We start from the raw sequence: 22,407 nt of genomic DNA, 5'->3' as shown, positions 1-22,407 counted from the left end.
CATATAGCTTAGATGGAAGAAAACATGTAAGAATGGGATTTTGCACAGAAAAGTCTGATAAAAAAGCAGAGGCAAATTCCTTGAAACAATTAGGGGACATGTTCAAAATGTTGAGAGATCATGCAGCTGAGTACAGAGCTTAACGTAAACCAAATCCAAATCCTTGCCTACAGCTTTCACTTCATCTCTGAGAGGAAGGATTTCTCCTGTTCACTTCTCTAGCCTGCTGGTCCTGGAGTGCAACCTGCAATGAGGGTTTTGAGACCTCTCCCTCTTAACACCTGTTGACTTCCTAGAGATTTTTGGATCCCTTTTACCACCAGCCCCGAGACACTTAGCTCTGCTCTTATCATGGGCTCCAAATAGTCCACTTCACTCTGTCTGCCTAGAGTTCCTACCTCCTTTCTTCTCAAGCAGGCATTACTCTCTGCTCCCTGAAGATTTCTCTGGTCCAGTTCAGCACCCTTCTTTACATCCTGTTCCAGAGAAGGTTAGCTTTGCTCTGACTACCATTCCCTCCCATGTAAGTGACACTTAGCTGTCTGGAAACTGGCTCATGTGGCTGTTTCGAGCCGCCATCTTACTTACATCTTCCAGCAACCTTTCCCTTCTCCTTCTTCCAGGTGTTCTTTCTCCTTCATCCCTTCCCAGAAGATCTGTTTCATTTCACATGTCCCAGCTATCTCTGTCCCCCTTGTGTCAAGACAAAGGGCTTTTAAAACAGAAGATGAGAGGCCGGGGAATTCACCCGGTGGGTGAAGCTTGTCCAGATCCTCCTTTCTGGAGGCCAGATTTCCAAAAACGCCAAAGGAAGGGGTTGCGGGTCATCTTTGAGGTCCCACAGCTTGCATTTGAAGTCACCATGGATTAGTCTTCCTGTTTGCTCAGGTGTCTGGGATATATGTGTATTGTCTCTCTAGTTCAGTGTTTCTGAACCTCAGCAAGTTAAACTGTGTGGACTTCAACTGCCAGAATTCTCCAGCCAGCCATGCTGGCTGGGGAATTCTGAGAGTTGAAGTCCATACAGCTTAAACTTGCTGAGGTTCAGAAACACTGCTTTAGTCAAATGCAGGAGAATGAAGGGCCTGCTGTGCCTTGCCTGAGTGAATAAGGTATGTGAGTTTGTGTGTCCATTCACTACAACTATGTTGTAGACTTTGTAGGAAGGGAACCATATTAGTCTATGGTAGCACAAAAATCAGGGGGGTCAGGTGGCACCTCTTTCAGCTTTATGCCTTTTAATAAAATTTGTTAGTCAGAAAAGGTGCTACCAGACTGGTTCTGGGTTTTTTTTAGCTACATTACAGATGGTAGCAGTTCCCAATTTTTTTCTTTCATGCAAATGGTATGATCATCAGTCATAGCTTCTGGGGACCATAAGGTGTAGATACAGCGTGTGAAGGCACCCTGCCAGAGGTGACAACTTTACTCCCAGTAGATTTTATGAAACCCACAAGTAAAATAAAAGGGGTCAAATAGCAAAAGATTGCTGAATCTCATGAGATAGCGGCATTTTGATTTTTTTCCTCTTTCGTTTGAAAACCAAGGATAGCTAGTGCCAATTTTGTCCCATCTTGAACTTCTCTTTAGAGCCTCAGCTTGATAGGGTATGTTCACACAACCAAGTCAGTTGAAGGCTTAGCAATTACATGTGCACAGTTGCTAAACTCTGTTTGTGGTAATCTTGGTTAGTTTTTTTAAATAGCTTAGTGTATTTTCCAAATTCACCCTGTTTGGTTTATAGTTCAATCTATTGTGCAGACCCAGAAAATGGGTTAATTTGGTAGCCAGGCTAAACTCTGTCGTGTGAATGCAACAGCTCAAAGCAATCATGGGCAGGTTTTTAGAAGCCTAAGAGAAATAATTACTAAAAAAGTCTGTTAATTAAAATTTATTTCAGACAAGACTAAGGAACCGTATGTGTTGCTCACCCGGCATGAAATGGCACATCTTTTAATGTAATCATCTAGCCTTCTGTGGCACTGCAGTCTGAGAAAAAGGAAATTTAAAAAACTGACATGACTGCCAAAATCATTACATCTCAGCCTTTTAAAAAATCAAACAAGTGCCTGGTATTAATCCGTTTCAGGCACTTGACAGAAGACAATCAGGCAGACTTCATTAGCATGGTAAGCTCAACATACCTTTGGACATCGCAATTAAATTCAAGGAATTTGGGAGACTGAAGGGACAGGACATGCAAGGGACATGTTTTAGCTCTCAGGTGTTCTGTGGATACACCTGGAGTATTCTCCTCAGAGTAGCGCTGAAAAGGTAAAGATGTCCCTGAGTCATGCTTGACCTCTGGTGACTACTCAGACACAAGATATCTATATAGTTTTCCCAGCATCAATATGGATGTAGTTTCCTTTCTTCCAGGATATTTTTCAACTTCCACTCTAATCCATAGCCCTGGGTTTCCTGGTGGTATGTTATCCAATTATAGGTCCAAGCCTGCTTAACTTCTTTCAAGATCAGCCAGGGTTGCCTAAATGCTGGCATCTGCAGTGACTAATAAAATGTTTAGAATTACAGAAATTGTATTTTGCATTAGCTGCCAACTCCTGGTTGTTTTGTATCTGCTTTTATTTTGGTATGTTAAATATTCCTATTAAATGATGAGGCAAACTTAATTGAGTTACCATCTTTCTAGAGACAAAAGTCTTGTATTTATTTTCCTGAAGCTTTGATGGAAACTAAATCAACAAGGAGAGCAAGGGTAGGGCCCAACAGTCGTAAAGCACATGGGTAAAAACAGCATAAAGTGATGAAGATCTTTATTCTTCTGTCAGCTGCTTCTCATTTGAATGTTTCCACATTTGGCCATCCAGTAGCTCTCCCCACACAAATCTCTCTGTGCAAGAATTCTTTAAAGCTTGGGTACAAAGGCTTCACATGTTAAAAATATTTTGAAGTTGTGAGCTTAAGCACCTGCTGTTCAAATAATGGTGGTACAGAACTCAGAGTTTCTTATCTGTCTAGTATAAATTTAGACCAGAATGTGAACAAAAAGTGAAGACAGAAGTTGGGTTGCGTTGTGTTAGCCTGACAAGTCAGGTACATTCTCTTCTTTGTTTTTGGTTCTATAAGTGTTTATAACAAAATGTAATCTCCCATTCTATATAATTTATATCTGCAACAGCCTTGACTGAAGAACTGTTTTTATAACAAAGTGGATGCAGTAAGACTTACTCCTTCTTATCTCATAATGCTCAAGGTCAGCACATGAGACCAGTAGATAAATACATTTAGCACAAACCAAACCTAACAAGGAAACTGGAAGGAAGGAAGGAAGGAAGGAAGGAAGGAAGGAAGGAAGGGCATTTCTTTTCACAGTAGTAATTAGCATGTGCTGCTATCTGCCCCAAGCTATGGTGATAGCTACTGATATAGAAGGGTTTTTAAATGGAAGCAGCAAAATACATGGAGGATGAAGAAGACCATTAGTTGAGTCCTCTGTGCTAACTTCTGTGCCCAAAATATTAAACACATCTAGTTACATAAAGGTTTGCTTATTTTACATAATTAGTATCAGCCGTAGACAGTCTCTTCACACTGCTGCGTGTGGTGATCACTCTCAAAAAAGACTGTTGTCTTGAGCACAACAGAACACTTTGAGAACTAAATTGGTGAACAGGGGTATCTGCAGGGCCTGGTAACAAAAAAAGTCTAGATAGCAACCACAATGGTGCAATCAAAGCTCTGCCTGTTTTATATGTGCAATGCACATTTTAAAAAAAATGAACAGGGTTCAGTTACACCATTGGGACCATCATCTTGACCAATGTTTCTCAACCTTGGCAACTTTAAGAAGCGTGGACTTCAACTGGGAATTCTGGGAGTTGAAGTCGACGCATCTTAAAAGTTGCCAAGGTTGAGAAACACTGATATAACACTGATATAACAAGGTTGAGAAACACAAAGTCAGCCCTCCTGGTGAGGCTAGTCCTCCTGCATCCTGCCTAACCCTCTGAGCTCTCTTGCAGGCCCAATTTCCCTTAGTCTTATTTTCTGAGTAGTTGGGTCCAAAATAGAAGTCATAGTAAAAGCTGGAGCTTTGGTTATCATTATGTTATCCTTCTGTTGATTTACAGTAAATGAAAAAGAATCTGGAAAAAAAAATACCTGGTTGGGTCAGGGCCTAGCAAGAGTCAGGGAAAGGATTGGCAGGCATCATGTCATCACTTAGTTTACATTTTATGATCAGTGTGCAAACAGTAGGGGAGACCTGTTTTTTTCCTGTCCTGCTATCATCTGCCTGGGAGCAGCTTGTTGGCTTCCATTACAAAGAGGACGCTGAGAAAGATAGTGTGTGTTGTGCGTAGAGATAAAAAGATGGTTGCTGAGAATGTGGTCAAAGAAAGCAAGGAATAGTTAAGAGGAACGCAGAGTGATTTTGGATTGAAGGGATGGGGGGCCTAAACGAGGAGCCTCTAGCAGAAGAATTAAATTAAAAACGATGAAATGATTTTGCACGAAATAAGGAATTCCAGAAGGAGTGTGTCAGAGATGTGTTTGAAATTGATTAATTGATCTGATTTACATTCCAAATTTATTTCATGCCACTCAAGGTGGCATACATAATGCTCCCTCTTCCCAGTTTCCCCTCAACAGCAGCCCTGTGAGGTGGGGCAGGCTGAGAAAGAGTGACCGGGCCCAAATCATGCTGCTGACTTCCATGTCTAAGTGAGGGCTACAACTCATGGTCTCCCGTTTCCAATCCAGCACCTTAAGCACTACACCGAGTGAATGCTATTAATATTAGCATTGAAGAGAAAATCGATGAAGCGATAAATGGTGTCAGAAAATTTTAAAATGGTAAGGCTGCCAAGTTAGTGTAAAATGTGGATATCGTCTGCTTAATGAGGTGGCTGTGTGACTTGTTTAATGTGTGTGTGAAGACTGCATCAGTGCCTGACGGTAAGAGAGTAAGGTTATGGGTCCTGTACACAAAGTCCAGGCTAGCAAGAATGGATGCAAACACTACAGGGGGATGTGGTGTCCCAAAGCATTTGAGAGAATTCTGATTGAAAGGGTACAGGAGATGATAATGAGCAAGATTTCAAAGTGCTGTGTGGTTTTACGCCAGGCAGGGGGGGTGTTGAATAGATTTTTGCTCTTCGGCACGCCATTGAGAAATGCATGGCTATGGGAAAGAAAGTGTATTGTAATTTGTTGAAGTAAAGCAAGAACATGAAAAGTTGAAGATTAGTTGTTGAAAGCTGCAAGAGATGTATACGATGGAAGGAAAACATACCAGGGAATAAATGGAATACTTAGTAAGTGGTTCCACAATGAGCTGGAAGTAAGACAAAGATGTGTAATGTCCCCTTGATTGTGTAAGGTATAAGGAAAGCTTGTGGTGCTATTAGAGGTGCATTGGTTGGAAATGAGAATGTACTTGAATTTTCCTATGCAGATGATGCTGTGTTGCTGGCAGGAAACCCAAATGATTTGGAGGGAACGTTAGCTAGATTGCATGATGGCAATGGGGAATAAGGATTTGAACATTAATGTGTCAAAGTCTTAGATTGACACAGAAAATGGACTGTCTACCTATCTACCTATCTACCTATTCAGTCGTGCCCAATTCTCAGAGGCTGCCTGGACAAGTCCCTGCAGTCTTCTTGGCAAGATGATTATATAAACGTTACACAAAAAATAACGAAAAATAGAGCAAGTAGATGGATTTGTGTTCCTTAATGGAATGTTGACTAAAGATGAGGAAATGCATGGAGAAATGGTAAGAAGTGCAGATATTCTGAGAAAAGTAGTCATTCATTTGTTCTTGGTGGCGAGTCATGAATACCTGTGAGAAGGAATGGAAGTCCTGTGCATAATACTGTACATTTCTTCTGCCCACTTTCTTGTATGGGAGTGAGCATTGGGTGTGTCAGGAAGAACATAATAGTCAATTGAATGCTTTGGGAATGGGATACTTAACAAGTGTGTGCACTAAAGCTAGAAGAGATAAGGTCAGGAGTGTGGATTGAATGCAAAGGTAAATAATGCGTACAAAAAGAGTACCCTGGGGTGGTTTAGTTGCATAGAGAAAATGAATGAGGATTGAATCACAAAACAAATACATAAAGCTGCTCCAGAAATTGGTACCCTGCGTAATATAGAAGGAAGAGAAAATGCTTGGCTGCATGAGAACTAAACCAATTAACAGTATTCAGTTATCTTTTTTTTTTTAATGTGGGTTTTGGGGTAAAATCAAACGCATTTTTATCCCTGGTGCCACCTAGCTTGTTCTAGACTTGCCCTCTTTGGCAATGTATGTAGGTTCCTCTCCTGCTGGTTTACCACTCAAAAGTGGCTCTGGAGGTCAAGCAACAGTGTGGGTGTGTGGCTAGCTGTTGGCCATGCTAACTGGAGCTGATAGGAGTTGAAATGCAACAATATCCAGACAGTTTGCAAATTCTCCATTTCTCATTGAAAATGCCACTAATCTATATTTTTAACAGCATGGAAAACCTTTTTAAAGGATTTTTAGCTTCTAGCACCAAAATATTTTCAGTTCCTATCTGCTGCCTGGGAGTGCCAGTATTGCATTCATGGGTAGGAGTCCCTGAGACCCCTTCATACCCAAATATTTGTTTCCCCTTGACAGATGTTTAGTTAGGAGCTATAAATATGCAGCCACTATCTCTGTTATACCAAGAGTACCTGATTGAAGGACACAATCTGCATGCATTTAGGAGGGTTAATGAAGGTGTTTGCGTATTAATAGCTCTAATTTTTCCTCTGAGGCTGGAGATCAGGGAGGGCAACCTAAGTCCTCCCTTGTGCAGCTGCTTCTAGCACTTGAGTGGTGAAAGGTGCCAGTTAGTGGACAATTCTCCATGGGTTCTTCTAGCCCCAGAGATAATCTGAGCTATCCTATGAACACACAGTCACTTGGTGATCAAAAAGAGGCTCGTGCTGCTAGGATGATGATGATGATGATGATGATGAGGAGGAGGAGGAGGAGGAGGAGGAGGAGGAGGAGGAGGCCTTGTTGCCAATAATGCTTTGATAATAAGGTAGCGAAAAATGTTCAGAGTAGGGTGGCCATGGGCCAGATTCTAGAGGACTATTATGCACTGCAAACTAGATAACCAGGGGCCTCAGGGCCATATGCAATTCCCATTCCCACATTTTGTGACTCCTTGAAGCCCCCTTTGATCCCAGTTGCCCAAAATCGATAATGTATTTTTCTGACATTCTGTAGTGGGAAACCCACCAAATTGCATGGTAGGCCCTGAAACACATTTTTCCTAATTTTAAAAAGAAAGAAAAAACTCTTCAAACCAGAGGGAAAAGACACGAAAATCCCTTCTTCCCTCTGCTCCTGCCCTGAAAGGTATGATGAACTCTACCCTTCTGGAGGGCATTCAGGCTGGGGAAGACTCTGTTGAAATACATGAATTGAATCTGCCCATCTAGTCCAGTTATCTGGATAATGCCTACTGAATGTCCTTTCTCTGTATGAGATATATGGGGTATGTAGTAACTCCTAGTTTGTGGAATATCCTGACCTTCATCCCAGGTACTACCACCTTACTGCAGTTCTGTATACAAGTTAAATCTGTTTTATTTCAGCATTATTTGCCCTGCAGCTGTTTATTTGTTGGTTTATTCAATTTATATAGCCGCACATCTCAGATATGTGACTTGAGAGGGCTTACAATAAAATAGATAAAATACATAATATAAAACTAAAAACACACAGTAGCCGAGCACCATCAAAACAACCATCAGCAAAGCCAAGAGACAGGCTCTATCACACACCCAGAACCCCAGGCCCAGGCACAAAACCAAGGTGGAGTCCTTGGTGCTCTCTGAGCCTTGTTGTTTTCTTGCAGACTTTTCATTGCCAGACTAGGCAACATCTTCAGTGCAAAGAGGGTGTGGGCCTTGCTCTCAGTTTAGATACTATGGCTTGCCCTGCAGGGGCAGTATCTAAACTGAGAGCAAGGCCCACTCCCTCTTCGCACTGAAGATGTTGCCTAGTCTGGCAATGAAACGTCTGCAAGAAAACAACAAGACTCAGAGAGCACCAAGGACTCCACAGTTCAACCCTGAGCTACAAATATTTGCTTCGATTGGTACAAAACCAAGGTTTCAAGGCCTTATGAAAGGCCAACAGGGTTGCGGCCAGACTAATTTCAGATGGAATGATGTTCCACAGGGAAGGTGCCATGGCAAAAAAGGCTCTCTTGGGCTCCGCCAGCCAACACTCCTTAGCTGACAGGACCCAGAGCATGCCTCTCCTGCCAAACCTGGTAGGAAGGGTCAAAACAATAGGGGAGATTAATTGTGGGTGTCTGCCCATTCAGCAGATTTCAGATGCAATGTCAAAATTTTAGTTGGAACTTCACTATCAAATAAAGTCCACTAGTTCCAAAACAGCCTAGACAACCGATGTAATTTATATCAGTAGTATTAGTTTACATCATTTGCATCATTACGTAATTGACTTCACTTGTATAAACTTAAGTAAATTATGTAATTAAACTGTATGCTGTTGATATAAATGGATGCAAATGAAGTTATATCAAATTGGATTTCATGGACATTTAAGTTTAACAGACATCTTTCAACTGATCCATAAAATTGAGATTTTACTGTGTGCAGAAAATGGGTTTTGTTGTCCAGAATTTCCATGTTGGCCTGGGAAATTTGGGACTTGTAGTCCCAAGACACTTGGTGAGTGCTAGGTTAATCGGAGGATGCTGTAATGAAGGGTAAACAGAAGATAGGGTGTTGGATTTGGACTGAAGAAATTTCATGTTTGTTCCTCCTTAGTCAAGGAGGTTCACTGGATGACTTTGGGCCGGTCACTGACTCTCAGCCAGACCTATCCCACAGCCCTGTTGTCTTAAGAAAAATCAGAGAATAGCTGATGCTCCTTCCTTGAGCTCTTTGGATAAGTCCCTTTCCTTTTATTCCTTTATTCCTTTTGGATAAATTCCCTTTCCTCCTTTTTTTTAAGAAAAGGTATAACATTCAATATTCTTCAAGTCCTATTCCAGTGCTTCTCAACCGTGGCAGCTTTAAGATGGGTGGACTTCATGGCTGGCTGGGGAATTCTGGGAGTTGAAGTCCACACATCTTAAAGCTGCCACGGTTGAGAAATCCTTTCCTATTCCCACATATGACACGTGTGAGGTATAACTCAAATGTTACATCCAGATTGTGGAATAACCAACCGGTGGAGTATCACTTAAGGACTGGAGGGAATTCTTCAACGGATGTAAAGAATTGAAACAATTCCAGGATTAGATTTATTTGTTGCAGCGCCCTCTAGCAGATGGGGAGTGTATAGAAGATGGACAATACTAACGGCCAATGACTTAATGCTCATTCTTTCTCTCCTGTTTTCCAGCTCAGGCCAAAGTTCCCCCTACCAGCTCAGAAGCCCCAGAGGACCCCCAGCCTCCTGCCGCTGCTGCTCTTCCGGTCACGTACAATCTTTCCAACACCCGCCTGGCGTTCTTCCTGAGGGAGACGCGGCCAGTGCCAGGAGGAAGCAACACCCTTGGCTTGACCCGCTTGGAGCCTTTTGTTGTGTTCCAGACCAAGGAACTGCCTGTGCTCAACATCTCCCTGGGACCGTTCAGCACAGGCCTGGTGCTACCCAAGGAGCTGCTGCAGCCCTCGAGCACCCTGGAGATACCCGAACGCCTGACGGTGAACTGGAAAGTGCGGGCCTTCATTGTCTGCACGCGTGTGCCAGCCAGCCAGCCCACAGCCCAGGTGCTCTTCTACGTGGCCGGGCGCGACTGGGATGATTTCGAAGTGACCGAGCGCCTGCCCTGTGTGCGACTCCACGCCTTCCGAGAATCCCGTGAGGTCCGGGCCTCTTGCCGCCTTCGGGGTGGCCTGGCTACCTGCCTGGCCCAAGCTGAGCTGCCTCAAGCCTGGTTTGGACCTGCTGCCGTCCCCTTGGGGCGCAGGAAAGCAGCAGAGGACATTGAGCCAGCTGGAGACGTGCAGCAAGTAGAACTCTATTACACGCTCCACGCCCCCGACGCGGTGGGGGAATGTGGGAGAGAGCCCATGGGGCGGAGAGGCGGGGCCGGGGCACGGATCGAAGGCCCCACCCAGCACCCTCTCCTGCGCATTGGCAGCCTGAGGCTGGTTCAGCCGCTGCCCGCCCAGCCCTTGCAGGAGCAGCGTCTGGATGACAGCATCTTCATCCGGCTGCCTGAGAGGCCTCTTAAACCAGGCGAGGTGCTCAGTGTCACGCTTTACCTGATGGGCAACTCGACGGTCGAGCACTTCATGCTCAGGTAAGCACTGCCTGCAGGGGCCAGGGGTTGTTAAAGGGCCCAGAACAAACATAGCTCTCCATAGGTGTGGTAGGTGTGGTGGCATCAAGCCCTGATCGCAGGGCACGATGCCGGAAGCAAGATCACCCAGGGTTTTAATGAAACAATTCATCTTGGAATCTTGGAAAACTACAATAGAAAGCTCCAGCCCTCTTTTATTAGTGAACTCATTAAAGCGGAGTCTCTTTGCATATTTTGAATCTCCTTTTCCGGGGCTTTTTGCAAGCTGTCATTTATAAGTTACTAACAAAGCCGTCTTCCATCTGTTGCTTGTTTATGTCTAGAGTTCCTTCCTTTTTCCCAGCTTCCTTGCAGTCTCTCGCAGAAGCACCCTGGAAAGGTGTGGAAGGTTCTTCCTCAGTCACACATGCAGACTTCAGCAAAGACCACAGTCACTATCTTGTAGGCCCCAGCATAGGAAGCAGGGGGGGGGGGGAGACAAAAAGTGCTTTGTGGCTTTGCCGTGCAAATTCTGCCCCTTTGTAATGGTGACACTGTGACCAAAATACAAAAGGATGAAGTTTGTTATGATGACACCACACACATTTGGCATCACCGTGGTTATACAGTAATTGGATGCCTGTGGGCCCCAAGATAGATGAAAAATGGTGGTATGGTCTCCTAACCCGGAAGAATTCTACTGTAGGTTTTAAAATAGGGATGACACTGTTGAGCAGCACTTGATTTGAAGGCAGAATGGTGCTTTGGAGCAGGTGGAGGTGGCAGGTAGAGAGACCAACCTTCACCAACTTGCACCAATCAGAGACGAGCTCAGCTAAAGGCCAATCAGCAGTCAGGACACCTGGCTATAAAGACAGGAGCCCAGTCAGTTCCTGCTCAGTTGCCTGTGGTCTGCATAGTAGACCCCCTTGCTTCTGAAGATGGCAGCCATAGTTGCTGGTGAAACATCAGGAAATCTGTTCTCTAGAACACAGTCCCTAAACCCTGAAGCCCAACACTGCCCAACAGCTACTGGCTGTGAAAGCCTACACCAGTATACTGAAGGTGGCTTGTCTGAAGCACCTGCCTGAAGCTGCATAGAACACACATTTATGGAATTGTGATGCAGTTTCCCCCCCGCCACATTTCTCACTGTTGTTTAGCTCCACCAGTCTACATTTTCAGAGGCACCACTGGTATACTTTCAGGAAATCTTTGTAGCCATAAGATCTAGACCAGTGTTTCTCAACCTTGAGAACTTTAAGATGTGTGAACTTCAGCTTGCAGAATTCCCCAGCCAGCATGTAGTGCCTGGCACCACCTTCTGTGACATTTAGGCATTCACCTAGCCCTACATGGAACAGAGTTTGGACCAAGAAGAACATAAACAATTTATATTCCAAACAGAAATTCAGAGCTTCACAAGTAGATGCAGATAGGTTGTATAATTTATTCATGTTTATGCCTACGACAGCATTGGGCTTTTTATGGAATTTGGCAAGAATATAGCTTCAAGTTTTCCCCGCCAAAATACTCAAAGGCAGTTTGCTTTTGTTTGATTCATGAGCTAGTTTATATATACCTCAGTTTTTCCATCAAATGAAACTTGAAGAAGTTTATTAAAAATGTTAAAAACTATAAACATATCAACCATAAGGCAATATAAACTGTAAACATAGCAGTGGACGTGAGCATCCTAATGATGCTGTGATTACATCTGATTCAGATCCTGAAAAAACAAAATCCTATGCATATATAAGAAATAATAAAGGCGGGATAGAAAATAAATAACTAAGAAATAGGAGGGTGTTCCAGTAATAGGGCTACCATAGCCAGGTTGCAAAAATCCAGAAGACCACCAGATGGCCGCCAAGGCACGTAGATGGCCATATTGTGGCCATCCTGACATGGCAGCTCTTTCCAGGAATTCAGGTGCTATAACAACAATGGCCCTAACTCTGGTACAGGTATAGCCACCCGCTCTGAATTCAGCCTTCGTTTCAGCTCAGTCAGCTGATGTCAGGCAGTTGTGTGTTATGCCCAAGGAAATGCAGAGGGAGAGAATGGAGGGAGCTAACTTGAGGGTCCTTGAGAAACAGATGTTGCTCTGTCTCTCTTGTTGCTTGGCAGGGTGAAGGCCAAGAAAGGGGTGAACCTGCTCACAACCAGATCCAAACACCCCAAGTGGCTTGTGAATTCAGAATTTCAGACAGGCAGCAAGCACTCCACCTCAACCGTTGAAGTTGCGTGGATTGGTGGTCTCTTGCCCAGGTAAGACACTGGATTTTAAGATTCTGATCAGCATTGCTCATTTTCTGAGCTGCAAGATCTCAGAAAACTTGTCTTTTTTTGAAATGAAAGCATATTTGTAATTCAGGATGAAAAAGGTTTCAAGGGATCTTTGGGGGAATCCAAGTCCTCAGCAGCTCCTGTGAGCTGAAGTTCAGTATGTCTGGAAGCTGTTGATTTGGGGAAGGTGCAAAAGTTAACACTTCCTCTGAGATGAGTGCAAGGCTGATGCAAGACTTGGGACTTACTCTGAGGGTTGCAGAAATTAGGAGGAAAAAACCCCATAGCCTGAGCAGAGCTTTGAAAAATAACAAAGCTATCTCTGGTGGAACGTGAAACCAAAGGCATGGATCAAAAGCTGAGTTTCTCTGCCTGAGGAGTCTTCCTGGAGAGTGGCTGAAAAGTCTTTGTAGTGGGCTTGTTTCACGCTGAGTTCCTCAAGTGGGATAGAGCCCAGATGAACAGCTTCCATTTCTCTTGACTCTGGGATACAGGAAATGAAAGCTGAGAAGCTGGTAGGGAGGAAATGGACAGCGTTGATGCTAAGCAGACCTCAAAAACACCCAGCCTAGAATTAGAACCTGGTTCTGCAAACACCAGAGTTAAAATGTAGGCTGTTTGTGGGACGAGAGTAGTAGTTACATGGTGCATAAGTCAGATGCAGAAATAATCTGGCTCTCTTGTTTGTCACATCTGGTTTTTATTAATCTATTTTTGAGAGTAAGAGGGAGTCTTTTTTTCTTAAGTACCTAAATGGATCTTATCATTGATGTGATCTTTTTTGGGTCAGTCTTCAAAGCCACGAGGACTAGAAGCTTAGTTTTTGTTTTAAGTAAATGCAATGGAATAGCCAGACAGCCATTCAGCTGCTACAGTGAATAGATCTTAGGGATGCATCTTTTGGGGGATTTTTATTTTTAATGTTTATATTTTGTGCTGGATTTTACTGTAAACCGCCCAGAGTCCCTCTTTTGGGGGAGATGGGCGGTGGCTAAATTTGAGCAATAAATAAATAAATAATCACATAAAACAGTTATAATAAAATACAGTAAATAAATAAAATCCAAGAAAGGTATAAAATCCAGGCTGGTGGGAGGGACTCTAGGGCGCAAGTCACCCCCAAGAATGGTTATTCACTTTCCTGCCCCAGGCGAGGTGGCAGAACCAGGTCTTCAGGGCCTTCCGGAAGGTCAGGAGTGAAGGGGCCTGCCTCACCTCTGGGGGCAAGATGTTCCAGAGAGCAGGGGCCACTACAGAGAAGGCCCGTTTCCTGGACCCCGCTAGATGAAATTCTCTTATGGACAGGGTCCGCAACATGCCCTCTCTGGATGATCGGGTGGGGTGGGCCGATGTAATGGGGATGAGACGGTCCCTCAGGTAACCTGGCCCCATGCTTTAAAGGTCATAACCGTTTATTTGGGTAATAGGCAAAGAGATCTCAGTTAAATCCCTGACATATTGCATGCTGAGGGTGGTAGGCATAGGCTTTTCCCTGTTGGTTTAGATCTGGGTTCCCCACATTCCAGCCTCAGCTCCCTGAATAACTTTCGGCAAATTACTGTTTCTCAGCTCAGCCTACTCCAGAAAGTTATGGTGAGGATAGAGTGGGCCCAGAACCAGGCATACCATCTTGGCTCTTAAGAGAAAAGGTAGGGTATAAATTTAATGAAGTAACAGAAATAGGAATAGGAGTCATAATAATAATCACAATAACAAAAGTAGCAGCAAGAAAAGGAGAAGGAGAATTTTTATTTCCTTGTGCTGTGGCTTCAGGGTGGGTTGGAGTCAAATGGATGAAGCATTTTCTTGTTCCTGCTGTACTATGGACCTGGGAGGTTTGCTGCGATGCTGGTCCAGCACACCACACAATTTATGTTCATTACGTATTTTTAGCTGTAACAAGATGAAGGGGTTGGCCATGAACCAGCGGGAATCTGGCTGACTCTCAGGCTGCAGATTAAATTCAGCCTTGAAAGGTTAAAGTGGGCGATGAATTTGAAGTGATTACAATCACCTTTTAAGAAAACATTCTGATCAGATCTTACAGCAGTGGAAAGGAACATGACGTTGGAGTGCTGGTTTTCCATCCCTTGCCCCTGCTCCTTTTTAGAAGTTTGAACATCAGAGGCTTTTATTGTCTCGACATTTCAACTCTCAGCATCAGTTCTACCACCAAGAGCAGATGATGCTTTCTGGGAAGAGACTGAACAGACAAGTAGAGGAAGTGGAAAGGAATGGGACTGTCAAGAGCAGTGTTTCTCAACCTCGGTGACTTCAAGATGCGTGGACTTCGACTCCCAGAATTCCCCAGCCAGCTTGGCTGGGGAATTCTGGGAGTTGAAGTCCATGCATCTTGAAGTCACCAAGGTTGAGAAACGTTGGTCAAGAGGGTAAGGGTGCATCTGTGCTCTTCATTGGGTTTCTGTTCCTCAGAGGAATCAAGACATAACAAGTAGCCTTTTGGATTGTAAGATGTTCCAGGTCGCAGCGGACGCCCCTATACAAAAGATTTAACTGAGCAGCAGATTCCTCTTTTCATTCACACTACATGTGTAACCTCGTTTCTAAATTGGTTCGTTTTCTGAGTTCATAAAAGACATTGAACCGTAAACTAACCAAACAGGCTGGGTTTGCACAAAACAAGGTTGACCCTAGCCAAACTTAGCATGAAGTACAAGTGCAGCCAGAAGGTCTTTATTCGCTCTGGTTAAACCTAACAGCTTAGGTTTTATCTGCATTTTGCCCTGCTTGTAGCACCACTGCTTCCCTCTGAGTTTCCCTGGTTCTAGGAAAAAAAAAATGAAAAGAGCCTGCTGGATTAGACCAAAGGCCTTCTATCATCCATCGCCTTATTTTCCACAAAAGAGAACTGGAAGTCTCCACTAGCAAAGTTGGAAGGCAGTGCTGCTTTTCTGTGGCTTCTTCAAACCAAGATCTGTTTCAGGACATGGCAGAGAGATTTCATTCCTTATAATCATGGCTAATAAAATGAGTCCACCTGAATCAAGTCAAAAGTCCATTTTATTCAGTCTCTTCTTCATTGGCCTTGATTAATCTGTGCCCTGGAAGCCCACACACAGGGCATGAAGGCAGTGGCCAACCTCCATTGTATCTGTCTAGTGTCTAATACCTAGATGTGTGTATGCTTTCCATTTACATGAAGGTTTGATTCCTAGGTATCACAACAGGTAACTGTATAAGAGGAAGAGAGCAGCATGGTGTCATGTTTTGAGTGTTGGAAAGCTGGTGGGGAAAGGGATGGACCATCATCATAAAGCCATAACTTTCATTGGGTAAACTTAGGCTTCCTTTACCAACCTAATGACTTTCAAACATGCTGAATTACAGCTCTCCCAGCCAGCAGGAGAATGATGGGAGTTAGGGAAGGCCAGTTGTTTTCTTTGTGAGGAAGCTTGATGCTTCCATGAATGGTAAATGCAGGACATGAAAGCAAATTTTATAGAGAGAAGGGCTACCTTGGAATATGGAATTCCATTTAGCTGATGGGATTAACGGAGTTCTCCCCTTCTCCATAGACTTTGATCTAATCCTCTTTTAAAGCCAGCTGAAACAGAGGCTACAGCACCTCTAAGAATGCTTAACAGAGAATACTTCTGTTGCTCTATCCCTTATTACGTCATTTTCTAGTGTGACGTTTTATTCCTTGCAGCAATATAGGGACATCTGCAGTGTTTCTTGATGTGCCATTAAGGTGGATGTTATGTTTGCTTGCAAATCCTTTGTCTTTGTAGATTGGCAGAGAGCATCCCCCATAAACTTGGCACCTGCCAGATAGGATTGGGATGGCTGCAAGTTTTGGGAGAGAGCACCAGCTTGCAGAAGACTGATGCAGAGAATAACAGCCTTTTAGACAAACACCTTCTGTGTAGACACAGCAAAGTCCCTTTAGGAGATGTTTGGGTGGTAGCCCTTAACAGTTGAGTCTAAGCAGGTTAAAATAGCAGTCTGACCCAAACAATAGATAGGATTAGCCATTTGAACAAATTACAAGAATGGAAAGCAAATGGCTTCTCATCCTCTCTCCTCCCTCTGCCCCTTCTTTTTTTGCATCATATGTGTTTATGGCAGCAATAATGGCTATGTGAAACATTTTCCTATCAGTGCGACATCCTTGGCAAATGGCGTTCCCATATTGACTGCACCCTTGCATAGGACAGATTCATTGCTTTGTCACTGTGGGGGTGGGGGCACTGTTGGGCTGTGAATCTCTAGTTTTCATAAAACATAAATTGTGTGGTGCTGGGCTGTAAACAGCTGGGCTACTTAGCTGTGCCCCCTTTCTCCCATTAATTAGCTAATTGCCCAGCCACCCCAGGATGCTTCCTCTTGTAAGCAATTTATTTTATTTTGTAAACAATGTAAAGCCATTTATCTTCATTGCTTCTCATCCCTGGAATTCTCTTCAAACATGCTGCCTTTTCTCTGTCTTAAAATCTGCCCTCAGAATTTAAATTATCCATGAGTCTTTTGGCTTAAACTTTTTGGGTCTCTTTTCCATATACCCAGTAAGGCTTAGTTCAGATGATAAATTACTACCTTGTTTGTTTGTTTGTTTGTTTGTTTGTTTGTTTGTTTGATTGATTGATTGATTGATTGATTGATTTCTATAGCCGCCCATCTCAACAAGTGACTCTTGGTGTTCCCTAGAAGCTGTGATTGACTAGTTGCCATTAATAGCTTGCTTCGTTCATCCATTCAGTCATTCAATTTATAAGCTGCCTACCTCACATCCATGACTTTAGGCAGCTTACAATAAAATAAATAAAATAGGTATAATACAAAATATAAAGAAATAAAACACATGGCAGCTGGGCGTCAACCAAACAATTATCAACACAGCCAGGAGATGGGCTCTGTTGCACACCCAGGGCCCTATGCTGGGGCACAAAATCAAGTTTTCAAGGCCTTACAGAAGGCCAACAGGGAGAGGGCCAATCTAATCTTGGGGGGGATGATTTTTCAAAGGGCGGGCACCACAGGAGAAAAGGCTCTCCTTCTGGGCCCTGCCAGCCAGCACTCATTAGCCAACGGTACCAGGACCATGCCCCTCCTGCTGGATTGGGTAGGACAGGTAAAAACAGCTGGGGAGAGACGGTCCTGTAAGTAGCCTGGTCCAAGCCATGGAGGGCTTTAAAGGGAATTGTCAGCACCTGGAAGCCCACTAGAAGCCAGTGCAGCTTGCGGAGCAGTGGTGTCACATGCACTGAGTAACTGGCTCCATTAACTGCCCACACTGTTGCATTCGGCACCAGCTGAAACTTCAGAATACTTTTCAAGGGCAGCTCCAAGTAGAGCTCATTGCAATAGTCCAGTCTAGAGATCCCAAGGGCATGAATGAACATGAGCAGACCCCCCAGTCCAGGAACAGGTGCAACTGTTGCACAACTTGAGCAGGAGCCATGAGCTCAGGAGGACTGTCAGATTGTGCACCAGGTATCTCTGGGGCAGTGCCACCCCATCCTATTCTTTACCTTCGATTCATCTAATCCATTTTATAATCATCTTAAACTAGAGAATGTTTTATCCTGTGGCAATGAGTTCCATATGTTTGAAGCATTTCCTTTTAGTCCTGATTGTTTCCTTTTTCCTTCATGGGATGATCCCAGATTCTAATATTTGTTGTTGTTTATTCGTTTAGTCGCTTCCGACTCTTTGTGACTTCATGGACCAGCCCACGCCAGAGCTTCCTGTCGGTCGTCAACATCCCCAGCTCCCCCAGGGACGAGTCCGTCACCTCTAGAATAGCATCCATCCACCTTGCCCTTGGTCGGCCCCTCTTCCTTTTGCCCTCCACTCTCCCTAGCATCAGCATCTTCTCCAGGCTGTCCTGTCTTCTCATTATGTGGCCAAAGTATTTCAGCTTTGCCTTTAATATCATTCCCTCAAGTGAGCAGTCTGGCTTTATTTCCTGGAGGATGGACTGGTTTGATCTTCTTGCAGTCCAAGGCACTCTCAGAATCTTCCTCCAACACCACAGTTCAAAAGCATCGATTTTCCTTCTCTCAGCCTTCCTTATGGTCCAGCTCTCGCAGCCATATGTTACTACGGGGAACACCATTGCTTTAACGATGCGGACCTTTGTTGTCAGTGTGATGTCTCTGCTCTTAACTATTTTATCGAGATTTGTCATTGCTCTTCTCCCAAGGATTAAGCGTCTTCTGATTTCCTGACTGCAGTCAGCATCTGCAGTAATCTTCGCACCAAGAAATACGAAGTCTTTCACTGCTTCTACATTTTCTCCCTCTATTTGCCAGTTATCAATCAAGCTGGTTGCCATAATCTTGGTTTTTTTGAGGTTTAGCTGCAAACCAGCTTTTGCACTTTCTTCTTTCACCTTCATCATAAGGCTCCTCAGTTCCTCTTCGCTTTCAGCCATCAAAGTGGTATCATCTGCATATACCTGCAGAATGCCCAATGTTACATGTGCAATTTGGCTTTGTGCTTATGAGGATATTTCCACTTGCATTCAACTGTACACAAGGAGAAAATCCTTTTAGATCTTGCTGCCTAGTGCAACAAGGTCTGAAACTGAAAGGGTATTACAGGAGTTGCTTCCCAATTAATAAAAGATTCAGGAGATCTGTAAACAGCCAACAGCAAGCTCCTCCATTATCAGTGAAAAAACATGCCATCTTGCTGGTCCACAGGAAGGCATTTAAGTAAGAAAATAAAGAATATTCCACCTTAATGGATGTTGTGGATATGTTGGCATTAGATGGGAAATAGGTCAGTTGCTGGAATTCTTGTACCCTGATCCCTTTCTTTTTAACAAATCTTGCTAAAGAGATCTCGTGAGAATGCTTGAAAAAGGAATTCTTTTTGGTTGTAGACAGTAGTCAGAGAGCCCAATGGGACAGAGATATGGTGTACCAGGATACTCAACCTCATTTGCCTCTTTTCCCAGTTTGAACCCTCATGTGTTCCATGGAGTACATCAGGGCTTCTGGGTACATGTATCCATACCTAATTTAGTCCCACATATAGATCAGCTGGGTTCACACATGCTAAACCTTAAACCAGGTTAATAAAACACAATTGCTGTGTTTAAGTTATGCCTAAACAAGCAAACTGCATGATGGGTGTAACATGATGGTCAGGTTCATAAAACATTTATTTATTTAATTATATTTTAGTGCTACCTGACTCCAGAATGATTAAGAAAATTCCTGGGTTCTCCGAACATGTTAAATCACCAATTATATAACCCATTTTAGCTTGTAACTTAATATTACTATTAGCTCATTGCTTGGCCTGAGTACAGCTCTCTGTTTAATGCATCAAATAGACTTCAAGAACAGCATATCCCTGACATTTGTACAACCCCAGTCCTGTTTCCTTTTCACAAAGTGTTAAAGACTTGGGGCCAGGATGTTAGATGAGCCCATATTATGCAGTGTTTGTGTTTGAGCTGAGGTACACGTCTTGAGCACAATGTATCTTTATGCTCTTTTTTGCTGTTCATTTATGTTGTTTTTTTAAATCTTACAGTAGCTGCCTGGGTTTACAAGTGCAAGTCATATAAGTTGATGAATAAATGAATAAATTATTTTTTTCTGGCCCTGAAGAGTAGCATCAGAAGTGCTGAACTGGTTTTTTAAAAAATTACAATGACTGATTTCAGTGAAAGACAGGGAGATTTGAAAATGGGGGCCAGGAGGGTTGACCAAGTAGAGAAAAGCTTGGAGAACATATCAGCCAAATATCACCACAAATATCTCAATTTTTTTCCCCAGCAGCAATTTTGCAGCCAGAGAGTGACAGGCAGTTGTACTGTGGAGCAGCAAAGGGGCCCAAGAGGAAAGGAACTGTGCTGAACATGCTTTGCGGGTCAATATGACACAACTGATGGGATGTGATGCCAACTGGGTCATGCTGTGCCCACATGGGAATGGGATTTCTTTTTCTGTGACTGTGTTCAGATAAAAACTCAACATTAAGCTTGGTCTGTGTGAACCTTTGCTAGTATCTTTGTGGCCCAGGGAGTGGTGCAAACTCAACCCATTCGATTTGTTTTGGGAGTGTATTGCGTGAACCCAGAAAAATGAGGGAATTCAGTAACCAGCTTCAGCAAGTTGGCTGAATGCAGTCTCTCTCTGGTTCTCTTTGGATATTTTCTTCAGTACTGTGTTTAGCTTGCTTTAGCGCTTACATTAGTTTCTTGTACTTCCTAGCTTAAAACAATGGTTAACAAGAACAGATTTTTAGTCCTGGCAATCAGAGGAGCGTATGCAGAAAGGGATTCTGGGGCCCTACATTGCCAACCCCTGCCTTAATCAGTGACTAGGTGGTAGCTGATAGATTGGAGTTCTTCCTTACATTTTGCATAAGCTGAGGTTTTCCTTCAGCTGAAGAGGTATGTGAATTGCTCCTCTTGCCTCCTTTCTCTTTCCCTCTCAGCAGATAATTTTCAGCCACTGTATTTGACTTAGCTCCGTATTTTTATTCTGTTTCCAACCTCCTGTTGTAGTCTTTCAGTGGATAAATAACTTCTAAAGAAAATTGCATGCAGTCAGGGTACTTATATTTAGAACGTTTTAGATAGGACTAGTAATTCTTCCCGAGTGTGCAGTCCTGTGTAAGTCCTGCTGAGGACAACACACAAAGACTTATTTCTGAGTGGAGTAACAGCAGTTTGTTCTTGAGCAACTGCTGGAATAATATTTTTTTTATGTAATCCATTTTATCAAAGGCTAACATTTCTATATTCCTAGAGGTTTATTACCAAGCAACCTGAATACTGCAGCAATAATGTAATGAATACGATATTCTGTCGGGGGTGTCCTTTGATGAGGAAAAAATGGATTCAGAAATGTTTGCAGAAATAATGTTGTTTGTTTAAAGCATTTGTGCCTTGCACTTCATCTAGCAAGGCTGATTACAGATCAATAAAATGAGAGAATCCCCAGTCTGACAACGTAAAAATATTGCATACAAGGAAACAGGGGATGTGGCAGGAGAAAACAACAACAACCCAACATTCACACAGCAATTTAAGGTTCTTGCACTGCCTTAGCCTGCTGGGGTGGCTGCTGGAAGATGGTTTGAAGAGTAGCAAAGCTTCCCAGGAGGGCTGACATTAGATTGACTTTCTCTTCCTCTCAGACATATGAAGTAAAGCTAAAAGGAGTCGTGAGCATCTTCTAAATATGGGAAGAGATTCTAATGTTTGTCTTTCTGTCTGGATTGAATGCTCTGTCCTTCCCCACCCTCCCACCCTTCCTATGGCATCAGGCGTCATCCAAGCCCCTTTTTCTCCTGGCAGGGACCAGGACTCGCCCTATGAGATCATGCAGCTGGACTTTGAAATGGAGAACTTCACCAGCCAGTCAGTGACTCGGCGCATCATGTGGCATATAGACTATCGGGGACGCAACCCACCGCCTGATCTGGAGAAGGCTGTGACTGAGCTGACAGTAATTCAGAGGGACATCCGTGCCATCCTTGCCCTGGCCATGGTGAGCGTCTTTCTTAGGAGCAAGCTAGAAGGCAGTTCAGTTCTCTGCCTGTTTATCATCTTAGACCTGAGATACGCATTGAGATGCTTGATATAATTCCTATAACTTCTTTATATGGGAACTATGGGACCCTCAGTTTAGGAAAGTAGAGGTACCCATATGTTGTAATACAAAAAAAAAATTGATCCTGCCTTTAAACGTTTTACTTTATATTTGCTCGATTATTTTTGATACAAAGAAATAGCTAAACCAAGTGTGATGAATGAACCAAGGCAGTTATGCTTTAGTTTCTTTAACCAAAGTTTGTTGAAAAAACACAGTTAGTTGGAGTCATTACACTTAGCCATAAATTATAGTTTACAAAGTATATTAGTTGGCTTCATACA

At 43.4% G+C, this 22,407-nt stretch overlaps 1 protein-coding gene across 1 annotated transcript in view; it reads left to right on the top strand.

The window, feature by feature from the left end:
• Positions 1–22,407, top strand: part of TMEM132E (transmembrane protein 132E) — a 195,764-nt gene that overhangs the window by 154,169 nt on the left and 19,188 nt on the right. The window contains exons 2-4 of the mRNA XM_063298507.1: positions 9,371–10,277; positions 12,387–12,527; positions 21,829–22,021. Of these exons, the coding sequence (XP_063154577.1) occupies positions 9,371–10,277; positions 12,387–12,527; positions 21,829–22,021 (1,241 nt within the window). The remainder of the gene's footprint in view (positions 1–9,370; positions 10,278–12,386; positions 12,528–21,828; positions 22,022–22,407) is intronic.

This window comes from Candoia aspera, chromosome 1, assembly GCF_035149785.1.
Source record: "Candoia aspera isolate rCanAsp1 chromosome 1, rCanAsp1.hap2, whole genome shotgun sequence".
Classification (NCBI taxonomy): domain Eukaryota; kingdom Metazoa; phylum Chordata; class Lepidosauria; order Squamata; family Boidae; genus Candoia; species Candoia aspera.
The sequence above is the reverse complement of the archived record's forward strand: the minus strand, read 5'-3'. Positions and strand labels throughout refer to the sequence as shown.